The sequence below is a fragment of the Canis lupus genome, chromosome 17 (assembly GCF_048164855.1).
Source record: "Canis lupus baileyi chromosome 17, mCanLup2.hap1, whole genome shotgun sequence".
NCBI lineage: Eukaryota > Metazoa > Chordata > Mammalia > Carnivora > Canidae > Canis > Canis lupus.
The window spans coordinates 16,265,049-16,277,242 of NC_132854.1; the positions used below are offsets into that span (position 1 = coordinate 16,265,049).

The 12,194-nt window shown below is 38.1% G+C and overlaps 1 protein-coding gene across 2 annotated transcripts in view; it reads right to left on the bottom strand.

Annotated features, from left to right (window-relative positions):
* GPC6 (glypican 6) overlaps positions 1-12,194 on the bottom strand; it is a 1,088,426-nt gene that overhangs the window by 76,444 nt on the left and 999,788 nt on the right. The window contains exons 6-7 of one of the 2 annotated variants that reach the window (XM_072782620.1): positions 10,822-10,965; positions 6,620-6,649 (exon numbers count right to left, since the gene is read on the bottom strand). In XM_072782620.1, coding sequence (XP_072638721.1) covers positions 6,620-6,649; positions 10,822-10,965 — 174 coding nt within the window. The remainder of the gene's footprint in view (positions 1-6,619; positions 6,650-10,821; positions 10,966-12,194) is intronic. The other variant, XM_072782621.1, reaches the window with a different exon arrangement.

A 12,194-nucleotide genomic window follows, 5' to 3' on the forward strand; every position in this document is an offset into this window, starting at 1 on the left:
AAAGGCAAAGTTTAGGGCAAGACATGATGTGAGGGATGAGGAAGACCTGGAAATGGGTGGTCGGATTTCATTCACACCAGGTGTCACTGAATTTTAAAAAAGGAGCGATGAATCACAGACATTTATACGAAAGTATCATGCTTCAACTACAATTTGATAAATAACTCTAACAATCTCTGGGTTGTTTACTTACTACTGCTGGGCCCAAGAAGTGTATCACAATTAAAAAATAAACATACATGCACACAAACACACACACATGTGCGTGCAATTACCATGATCCAAGTTATCCAAAGTCTGCTTCAAAAAATATTCCTAAGCATTCATTTCACTTCTCACCCCAAAACTGTTTTTTTTAACTGAAAAATATGTAAAAGGCTTTTTCTTTAATTGATTTCATCAAGAAATCTTGACCAAAGAGGGGATGAAGCTTTCTTTGGTTGAGCCCTCACCATTAAAATCCTAATGCAATACTTCTTGTTCCTTGAAGACTGTTGTATAAAGAAGATTTAATTTTCCTGAGTAACTGGAAACATCTTCGTGAGGACATGTCTTGCACTAAAGATAGCCTCTGGGTTTTTGGATTTTATGTGAGGAGATAAATTAAGGCACTTTGCTGCCTTTGTGTTTTCTTCCCAGAGCTAGTCTAGCTGCTTCGTGTTTACTCCTTTTCTCTGGCACTCAAGGAGCTGCAAAGAGCAGAGGAAATGCTAGGCTTTTTCAAGTGCAGAGATGAGTGTTCTTCCCTGAAATGAATGCAGGCTGCTGTGATGGAGTTTTCTTAGGTCAAAATCCCTTCAAATAAAACTACAAAGTCATTGTTTTCTTGCCTCATTACACACAAATAATTTATTAATTTATATTGTGGTTTTTCTTTCAGCTGAATGGGAGCTCTACGATTTTGCAAATAATTCCACACAGAAGCCAATCGCATGCACATTCCTAAGACTTTCATTTGCAATCAATAAGTTTGCTGTTGCTGTAAGCCTGTGCAATTTCTGTGATTAACCTGTGAAAAGTGTTCTCCTTCATGAATGCTCTTCAGAAATAAACAGATATTGTAAGAGGAGACAAGGGCAGGTTCCAGAACCTGAATTCTTGGTGATCTTAAATGATGATATATGAAAGAAAGAGAGAGAGAGAACAATTTGATTTGCTCCAACTAGGTTGACCCAGAAAGGAGAAGAGCAGAAAAATTGCTCTGCCTAAGCAAACATGACATCAAGTCAGACAGGACTAGCATTCACAAAATGCAGTATCGAAGCTTCATTTAAAATATATATAGTCTGGATCTGAAAGACATTTAAATGCCAGTAATAAAAAAGTCTTTGCTCATTCTGTTTTTCTACTGCTATTTTTCTACTACTCCTTGGCAACAGCTTCTATCTCCTCCTTTGAGATACTGTCCTAAGATTTGGAATGGGACTCCTTTGCTTTGGTTGAATTATGATTGAATCCAAAGTTTGAATAGGCAAAATAGCCATCCGATACTAATAATGAAGCTGACTTTCAAGCGATGCTGGTTTCCTAGGTCGATATAGACCCACCCCTCTTTTGTAACAAAGAATTAGAGTTCTCAAAAAAATTTAAACACAATCTTTACTAGTATATAGTTTGAGTGGAATTAGAACTAGTTATGTTTGGCATCCCCAAAGTGTTGTGAACTTCTTGATTATGCTCTAACCACCTATCCTTGGTTCAAATTAGTGCACAATAAATATTTGTTGAATGAATGAAGGATTCTCCTCTTCTTTTTCATGCAAGATTTGTCTTAAGAGTTGGAGAGAGTAATGAGGTAGATTTTTATCAATTTAAAAATCTTGCCTTGGTCATACATGTTTGTGGATGACAATATGACCATTCATTCACATGTCTATTTTCACTCTTGTGTGAGACACAGAGCGACACATGTCGCCACCTTCTTGCCAGTAGGCCCCCTTTGGCCAATGAGCTGTGAACAGTGTGCTGTGCCCCTTCTGGGTGGAGACTCCGATAGTTGTCTTTGGCACATTCTCACTTCCCCTTACTGTAACAGGTAAAGCTCCAGATGCTGACTGCTCTAAGACCCTGGGTCCTGGAATGAGGGTAATGATCATGTGCAGGTGCCCCACAGAAAACCGACAAAGCATACTTGGCATGATCGAGAAGTAAACTTGGTTATTTGTGAGTCATTTTGGGGGCTGTTTGTAGGTTCCGCAATTGCCTTGCTTGGCTTATTCAGATCGATAAAATATTAGGAAAGCTCCTGAAGATATTGCCCAAACCCAACTTCCAAAAAATTATTTGTTAACCTAGCACTATAGTGGTGCTGTTGCTGCTGCCGGTTCATTTACTTACCATCAATCTCACTTCTTTTTAATAGGTTGGCCAGTCTTCTAGGTGTTAGAAAATACCCATGAAGTCAGAGCCTTTGACGATAATGACCATGAATGAGCTTAAGTAATAAAATTATTGTGTATTGCAGATATCTTTCTACCTTTAACATTTATGAAGCGAAGTCAATTTTCACTCAAACAGGTTTCTTTTCATCTGGTTTTCTCTACAATGTTTATGCCTGAGGTTTATTGCTAGCAGTAAAGAGTGTCCAAGTATGTTATGGGAATAACCAAATTCCCAGTGCTTTAAAATGTATTCCATAGGCCCCAGAGTCAGTTAAAAGCTGATTGATTATACAGCAAATACATCAAAACTGGTATTTATGAAATATCCCATTTCTTCAGCTCTATCTCTCATAAGCGTGAACATCACATTTGGGAGTTGTGGTGTGAATATCTCAGACAGCTATGAGAAAAAATTACTGCGAGTTTCTGGGACAAAGGGAAGGTTCTTTAAGCTGCTCAATAAGTTAATAAAAGATCTATGTCAACGGATGCCTCTTATGAACACATATTTTAAAAGGTGTAGTTTAAGTAGTTTAGTATGGCTTGTCTATTCATGCTTTCATATTTAAGTCATCAAAACACTTATTACATAGCTGGATAAAGGACAAATACTCTGAATGAGTATGTAGGGGGACTTTTTCATCAGACTGGTTCAGGACTGACAGCAAAGTTTCTGTTTAATTTGTTCAAGATATCGGCAAAAAGTTCTGACTTAAGAAGGCAGAACGAGCTATGGGATAGCCCATAGCTTGTAGCATTTCAAAGATGCTACAGAGGTTTTAATGTTTTCAGTTTGCATATTTGGTCAATGATAATTCATTGGATAATACATCTTCCACATATTTTTTATCGGTGTAATCTATCTTAGATTACAAAAATCAAACTCCTATTTCCTATATGTTAACATTTTATGGACTCTATGCTAGCTATTATTCCCTAGAGGAGATAGAGTGTGTCTAACAGGTTTGACAAGCTATGCTTTTTTTTTTTTTTCAAATAGTAACTCTTGCCTTTTTGATGATGCTAGCACTAAACAACATGCTATGATATAGTTTGTACATGATAGTTAGCTTTACTTAGTGCTATGCAGCGGAGAAGAAGCCGGTACATACATCATTGATTGACTGATGCATAAAGGATGCATCAATTTAGAGTTAGCTGCAGTCTAGGAATTCTGAAAGAAATTTTCATGTCTGACGGGGAAAGTAAGCACGTCAACATACCATCAAACAGATGGAAAATCTGTATAGCCGTATTCGGTGTATGAAACTATTACATGATTTCATTTTTATGACATAGAGGTCAGCAAAGCTCCAGTTTAAATATGTCTGAGGACAAGAGACAGTTTAACAGAGTTAAAATGGTTTTGTTAGTCAAATCCCCCCTAAAATGATTATAAGGACCACTTATACCTAAATGGTGCAAAAGATCCCCCGCCTTTTAAAATGGGTGGCATGACTTTATTTCATTGAGAATCCATGTGATTCTCTGAACATGTTGTAAAGAAGTGGGGCGGGGCCAAAAGGGAGGAACATCTCTGGGGGGGGGGGGGAACACAGCCAGTGGGGCATTTCCTCTTCTTTCTCCCCAAGGTATACAACCCAATGCAGTTGAACACAGCCTCGCTTGAGCTGAAAGAAATATCTAGGCTTTTCCAGTTTCACTGCTCTTCCACATTCCCCAAAGAATAGCTTCTCAAGGATGTAAAACCAGTCCACTGTCCACAAACTGAAAACTCCACATAAGGCACAGGTATTCCAGGCAAGGTTCCCAACAGTGCATATCATTGAATTCGATTTGTGCCTCCTCCAAGCTCATGGAATAAGCAGGATATCCTACAGATAGGCCATCATTTTTTGTGTGTGTCTTATGCTATTCCCTACCTGGGTCTCATCAGCCACAAGCCTCCTAACTGGAAAGAAGCCTGTGTGGGGTGGCTCTCCCAGCTACCACACGCTGCTGCTGTCACCTGGGGAAGCGCAGAAACCGAAACCCAGGAAGTTGGGTGGTTTAGTTTTAATGTTTTGTATTTTCTCCCTGCTTTGAAAGCTCACTGTATTTTGCTGCTGTTATTACTACAGGTTCATTGAAAATGAAACTGGGGTGTCTCAGTGGGGTTTTGCAGTAAAGAGATAAAGCAGGTTCAGGCAAGACTGGGCAGTTCACAATTTGAAGTGGATTGAGCAGTAGCCATTTGTTTGCTGGTGAATGGGGCATAATTTATGCAGTGGCAGCAGAGGCTGAAAGCCAGTTTGGCCTTGACCCATTTATCTTTAGAAAACTAATTAAAATGGAGAATCTGGTTTACTGTTATTGAGGTTTTACTTTTTCCTGCTCTGGGCAAGCAAAGACAGAGGGGTGTGTGTGTGTGTGTGTGTGTGTGTGTGTGTGTGTGTCTGGATAGAAGTAGGAAATATCAGTTTCACCTAAAGACAGTGGCTGAGGCCCTAGATAATAAAGCAGTTTCTTAAATACAGCCTGACATCCTTTTGAAATGCAAAATAGTGGATTTAGCTGGATGCAGAATCCTTTGAGGTGACAATGAAATGCCATGGCAATTTAAAATGAACAACAGACAGTTTCCCCAAATCTTTACAACCAAGACATCCTAAATCACACCAAAATGGCCCCAAAGAGGCAGAGAAGAACATTTTTATGACCAGCATTTAACTCTGAAACTGTATTAACCATTAGGTAGGAATGTTACCAGAAAGTGAGTTGCTTTGTCCATTTTCTTTCATAATAATAAAGTAAAGTGCATAACTTGATGTTTTGCAAGTTCTTAAATCTATACGTAATAATGTCAATAATTCATATTTGGCACCAATGGCGAACCAGTGAATTTCAAAAGTAGCACTGTATTTTTGGCCCAGTTAAAGAAGATTCTAGGGGGCCAACAGGGAAGTCCAGCAGACAGGGTGGGGGTGGAGGATGATATTATGATTTGCATTCCTTCCAACATTCAAGGAAGTCATTCCTCTTGGGGGAAAGCTACAAGGCCCTGCTAACCATAAGATCAGGAGATCCGACTGGCTCAATGGCTGAAATACCTGGAGATATCAGGAGAATGTGTTGGGAAAGGCAGACACATACTACCTGGGCCAGACCTACTCTAATTTTCTCAAATGAACAAAACTAATAGGACCCTGATTTGTTTTTACCCATGATGTTTCCTCCCCATTTCCCAATTGGCATCAGGGGACCTCCAGCCATCTGTCTTCCCTGTTCTTTCTTCAAGGTCTCTTCTTCCAGAGTATTCCTGTTCCACATTTACCTCTTAACTTTCTTTTCTCATTCAAGCTGCCCTGGGCTCAGAGAACTGTGATGATGAATGGGAATATGACTCAGGGGACAATTTCCTTTTAAAGAAATGAATTTTAACAAAGGAATTCACTGCCTGAATTTAAGGCCAGGCAGACATGGAGCACCATGATGTCATAGGTGTGCTGCATGAATAAATATGTGCCCTTCAGGTGAGAGTCATCTTCTCTCCTGGGTTCACAATGCTATGCAGGGTTCAAAACTTTATTAAAAGGTATTATCAGCATGGGACAGTAGTATGAAAACCATATTAGAAAACTTAACTATCTGATTATTATGGTTAATATATAGAGTCAGGTAAGATAAACTGGGTGTGCTGTCCTCAGCCCCAACACAAGCCACTTTGTAGTAAAAAAAATATCCAGTGCTCCATCCCTGAATGCTCTAAAAGACATCAGTAAATTCAAGAAAGAAAGGGGGAAAAAAAAAGAGTAAACAACCCATACCACAAACTGTTTCTTAACCCTCTAAATTCTCTGTCCTTGCTAATGGAAAAATTAGCTCCTTATGCTTGAGAGCTGATGTTGGTTTGTTGTTATTATTAGCGAGGTAATTATTCGCTCAGCACAAGAAGAAAAAAGCCAATATATTCTATCAGGGAAGAGCTGGTTTTTCAGGCGGACTACACATAGTCTGAACATTGGGATAGAATTTAAATCAGCCACCACCAAATGAGTTAGTCTAACACAAAGCTTAGATTGAAAACCTTGCCATTGGGAAAGAATACCAAAATGGTTGTCAACCATAAATACCAAGTGGAGAGGAAGCTGATAAACCTGTCAGTCATGCGCAGTGTTCAACGCGCTCTAGACAGTCTGGAAAGGGAAAGCGGAGGTGGACTTTCTCAAGAACTCTCTGGAATGACTGTATGAAGACAAACGAGGATGAAAATAGGAAAAAAGAAGACCAAAGCTTACACTATGTTGCATTGTCCTCCACACAATCCTCTGGGAAGCAAGAGGAAAACAAATTTAAAGGAAAAAGAAAGAGAGATTATTCTATACATAATAGCACAGCAAGGTATAACGTTCAGCTTTGTAGGCTGGCATTCCACCCACCTCCGCCCCAAACTCCCTCAGAATTACCAGTAGAATATTTGAGAAGCCTGTACACACAGTACGATGTTGAATACTTACTGGAGGGTTCATTGATCTAAATCATCACCAACTTGATGAATGAACTTCCATGACTGGTTTTTTTTTCTTTTAAATCTACATTTATAAAATATATTCTTCTCAGATACATAATTTAAAGTATATTTTACTCTGACTAATCAGCTGGAGTAAATAACAGACACTCCCTGCCCAGTGTGCTCAGAGCTATGTGTCACATTGTGCTCAACTGTCTGAACTGTATGACTGATTGTCTTCCACAGAGGATAATCTGAAATATCTCTGTTCTGAGATCTTCAGAACCAAACTCTTTTAGGTTCATGTACTTTTCGAATCTGTACTTCCAGTGACATTCCAGTGGAGGTTTCCATAAAAAAAAAATCATAGTTTCATGTTAAATTATGTAAGAGAATGCATGAAGTATAAATTTAAGAAAAAAAGGAAGAAAATCAATCTTCTGCAAATAATCTCTTCTGGTTTTTTACTTGAAAATCAGCAAAAGTAGGCAGAGACAGAGGGTCACTAGGGTGGGTGTTGGTAACAGGAAAGAAATATTTGTTAACCAAAATACTTGATGGCATTTGTATCTTCAACAAACCAGGCTGCTGGCAGGAAGGACTGTGCTAGTCTTTGATGAGTCAGCTTTTCATCAGCAGCTGAGTCTATACAAATGTATTCATTCATTATTGGATGATAAAAAAAAAAAAAAAAAAAACTTAGGGTAGTATGTCTGAAAGCCACTACCTAAACTGATTTTTATGCCCATATATCTTTAGAGGAACAACGGGAATAGCTTCCTAGTGATATAAAAGAATTTAATAGAGGTTAAATGATGATATTGATGTATTTTAAGAAAGAGTTTACCTTTAATTATTTTATGCAAGTTCTAGCAACAATTTGCCCAAGTTGGGGTTAGGAGCTTTATTTCTAAAACAAACCCCATAATTACTAGTTCACATAAAACATAGCTTTACAATAACTGATATAAAAACACTGACTGAAAGATTCCAAAGTTGATTAACACAGGTACTCATTTTAAGTGTAGTAAGAAGCAACGCCCCAAGAGCTTTACAGTTTAGTTATTTTCACTTTGGCAAAAGCTGTGGGGTGACTGGGATATTTTTTTGATGCTGTCCTTGAAGCGTTTTCTCTGCTGAAACACTTGGAGAAGTTACGGGAAGTCTTTTCCAATTATCCCTCTTTTTTTGGACACATGCTTCTTATAAATATTCAGGAAACATCTCTTTAGGAGAAAATTAAAACAGGAGTAGGTAACACGAGACTTGTTTATAAATAGTCAAAATAGGCTGTAATATATGGCAGACCCATCAAGAGAGTTCATCAATGCCAGTATCTTGAAGATGATTTTGTCTGACTTTTGACATATAAGGTGTCAAATAAACAGTTGGTCTAAGGTAACTGCTTTACTTTTCTACTATTCAGAAATACACAGAGCCCTCAAAGGGAAGAAAGCCTTGGCGGGGGGGGGGGGAGGGGGGGGGCTGCAAAAGAAGATTCTAATGGTAGTTAGCTTTGGGCCTAGTTTGTGTTTCTCAAGAATAACCTGGTGTATGCAGTTCCTTTTGATGTGGAAACAGCTCCTTGCCCTTTGGGACTAGGGAAGTGGCTCCAGGTTGATTTAGGGCTGGCTGTGAATTACAAATCACTAATTCCTACAATTTGGGAATTTAATCCAATAAAACATTAATAAATCTTCCGTTCTCTCATACAGAGCCTGAGGTCACACTTATGAGGAAGTAAGTACCATGTGTTGGTACTTTATAGAATAAAACTGACTTACATTTAAATGCCTGTGCACTGAATCTGACCCTTATGCACTCAGTCTGGTCCTTGGTTTTTACCCATGATCATATGATTAACCATTACTTACTTTTTTTGGGAGAAAATTGATTGAATATATTTTGGGGGGTGTAGAAAAATAGAAGAGCCTAAATCAGTTGGCTATTCACCAATAGTCTTCAAGACATTTATATTTGGGGCATTTTGAAGATCAGCAATAAATTTCCTTTATAAAAGAAGATTCAAATTCCAATTTCCTTATCTATCAGATATTATACATCATGTGAAAATCTCAAAGCACTGATGCTTTATTTAGGTTGTGCTAAATTGCATACATACTGCTGTCTTGAGAAAAATATTTTTCTGCTCTACTTCCCATTTGAGTGTGTGTGTGTGTGTGTGTGTGTGTGTGTGTGTTTATTTCTCCTGGAGAGGAGAGAAAACTATGCTTCTGTTTCAAAGGGAAAAACATTAATTAGTAGTCATAGATATCATTATATTGATTCAATGCAATTTTAACTAAGTGCATAATGCATCTAAATTGTTTTTAAATTTTACTTTACTGTGGTAGGAACACTTAATATGAGAGCTATCTCTTAACAGATTTTTAAGTGCACAAAACAGGATTGTTATCTAGAGGCACAATGTTGTACAGCAGATAGCTAGGACTTACTCGTCTTGCACTGTGCCCCAGCTCTTAAATTAGAATTTATGAAAATTCTGAAAAGCGTGAATTATCCCAATAACTAAGTTAGAGCCAACTAAAATAGAAAACCAAAAACAACAACAACAACAAAGAGGGAGAGAGAGACGGAGAGAACACAAATCCATACTCACCATTTATGCTTTGGGTAAAAGGATATTAATATACAGAGGAGTTTGTAAAGTAAAACCTCAAACAATGTAATCTCATGACAACCATCATTTGTTTAAAACAACTGGCTAGTTGTTCAGGGGAATCTAATTGGTTGTTTAAAAGAAATAAGGTGATTACTTTTAAACTCTCCCCAAAACTGTGAATACATAATAGAAATTACCAAGGTAAAATAGAAGGTTGAAGCAATACCCACATGATTCCTTTTTTGGAAACTACACCCAAGAGGGGTTTTATTTGCTAATAAACAGTGATAAATTTATAACATAATTTAGCGGCTAATGACTCCACTTACCCCTTCAGTTTGGCTTTTCGTGGATAGGCCTTTATGTCATAAGTACATTTGATTTTTATAGGCAGAGATGCTGAGATGTACTTACATGGAGGCCAAACTCAACCAATTTAATCTTATGCGTCCTGCATTGTGGAAGGATATTAACTAAAGTGATAAAGTAATTTATCACAGTGACTAATAAAAGTATTTTCATAACCAGAAACCCTTGAGATCTGAGTTTATATGATACAATCAGATGTGGTTCAAGTATTTTAGGTTCTTAAGGTTTTTATCTGTTAATTTTACATCAAGATAATTGGCAAGGCAATATTAACAGCACTAAGAGTGCAGGTATATAAATTGTTTATAGTGCTATAAATCGCATTGAAAATAATCGGGCAGTATTTCTTTGAAATTATGAGCTTTTAATTTTTTATAGCAAAATTTGATTTTTAAAACACATTAAAAAATTGTGTTTACTATGTTTATGGTTGTATTCTCCAAGTAAATTGCTCTGCTGCTAGATATCATTCTGGTCCCCTGACACACATTTCAGTGGATCAAAGAGTGGCTATGCTTAAGGCTTCCGACTTTTAAAAGACACACAAAAAAGAAAAAAAATGGTAGTAACATTGACTTAGGGGTTCTCGCTAAGGTCTTTCAAACAGAAAATTTTACACACAAGAAGGCACAATAAAATCACAGTGTATCATAACTGAATAAATAACAGAAGCAGGTGACTAAGAAATGTACTATTGTAATTATATCTCTGGAAGATATAGTAACTTAGTCTTCAGATTAATATTTCCGAAGAAGTATGAAGTTGAAGATTTGGCCACTGCATGAGTGGATTAATAGTGATAAGATGCCTTAAATAATCTAATTCATGGCCTAAAAGGAAGATCTCATTATTTTTCAATATTCTAATTAAGACCAGGAGCAGATATAAGAATGAGATGACTTTTACAACCAACTTTTTCAGAGTCCCATCACATTTCCTGAAGAATAACCTCGATAACAGAAAGTGCCCACAATGGCCATCAATCCAAGAGAACTCACCAGCCGGTCCAAGCTCGTGCCTGCAGCAGTCGTGGGTCTCTCCTCGGGATTGTAAGGCCTGAACCTCGTATTAAAATTTTCAGGAGCTGAGCGAGCAGATCGGAGGGCTGGAGCAGGTTTGGGTTGGCCACACCCCTGAAAGACCTAGAAGAACCATTGAAAGGTCAAGAAAGTTACACAGTGAGTTGCTTCCTAAGATCATGGTGCAGAAGCAGGCAATGCAATGGCTTTCCCATTTTTCATGGGACTCCTACCTCCAAAAAATTCAAATCTCTAAATTTAAACAACAATTGCTAATATAACAGGAAGAACGGACTAGTTGGGGTATCTGACTGTATTCCTTGACTCTTTTTTTCAACATATATAGCCAGTCTTAATTATTTCCAGATTCTGTATTTGTGAATTTGCCTACTTGCTAAAATTACTCTGCAAGCCCCAAATCAATAGTCACACGCTTCTGTAGATGTGGACTTGACTGGCTGTACGTTCGTGTTCCCAGCTGAAGCTAAACAAAGTGACATGTTTCAGCTCCCATGCTGAAAACAAGTGTCCTTTCCATGGCCTATTTAGTGCCCTGTTTTTCACATGCTTGTGCTTTTACTTGGCAATTTCCCTGTTTAAAATGGTCCGCAAGGGGATGCCTGAGTGGTTCAGTGGTTGAGCATCTGTCTTTGGCTCAAATCGTGATCCTGGGGTTCTGGGATCGAGTCCCACATCGGCCTCCCTAAGGCGAGCCTGCTTCTCCTTCTGCCTATGCCTCCGCCTCTCTCTCTGTGTCTCTCATGAATAAGTAAATAAAAATCTAAAACAAACAAACAAACAAAACAAAACAAAAAAGGAAAAAGGCCCCGAAGCTCAGTGCCGAAGGGCTGGCTGGCAATCCTGAGCACAAGTGGCTGTGATGTGCCATATGGAGAAAATATATGTATTAGGTACACTTGGTTCAGGCATAAGTTCTAGTGTACTTGAGCTCAATATGAATGAATCAACAGTAGATATTAAGTAAGGTGTCTTTAAGGAGAAATACATGTAGCCTGAGTCTTGGTTGGTTGACAAAAAGGTGACTAAAAGCTCTTGCAGGAGCTAGCCCTGTGTTTCCAGCAGTTCGGTATTTGCAAATTCAGTATTTGCAGCTACTTTATGAAACATAATTACCATAAATAATGAACCCCAACTGCACTAAAAATAGGAGTTGTAATAGTTACATCACAGGATGATTTTAGCAGTAAGTGAATTGTGACCAAGACATTTTCATGTATTTGAATTTGGCATTGAGTAAATATCCGTGGTGGGATTCCTGTTAGGGTGACAAATGTATTTTGTGCAGAGCATATAAGGCCAAGAAACCTGAGTGCCCCCCTCTTTGAATAAGG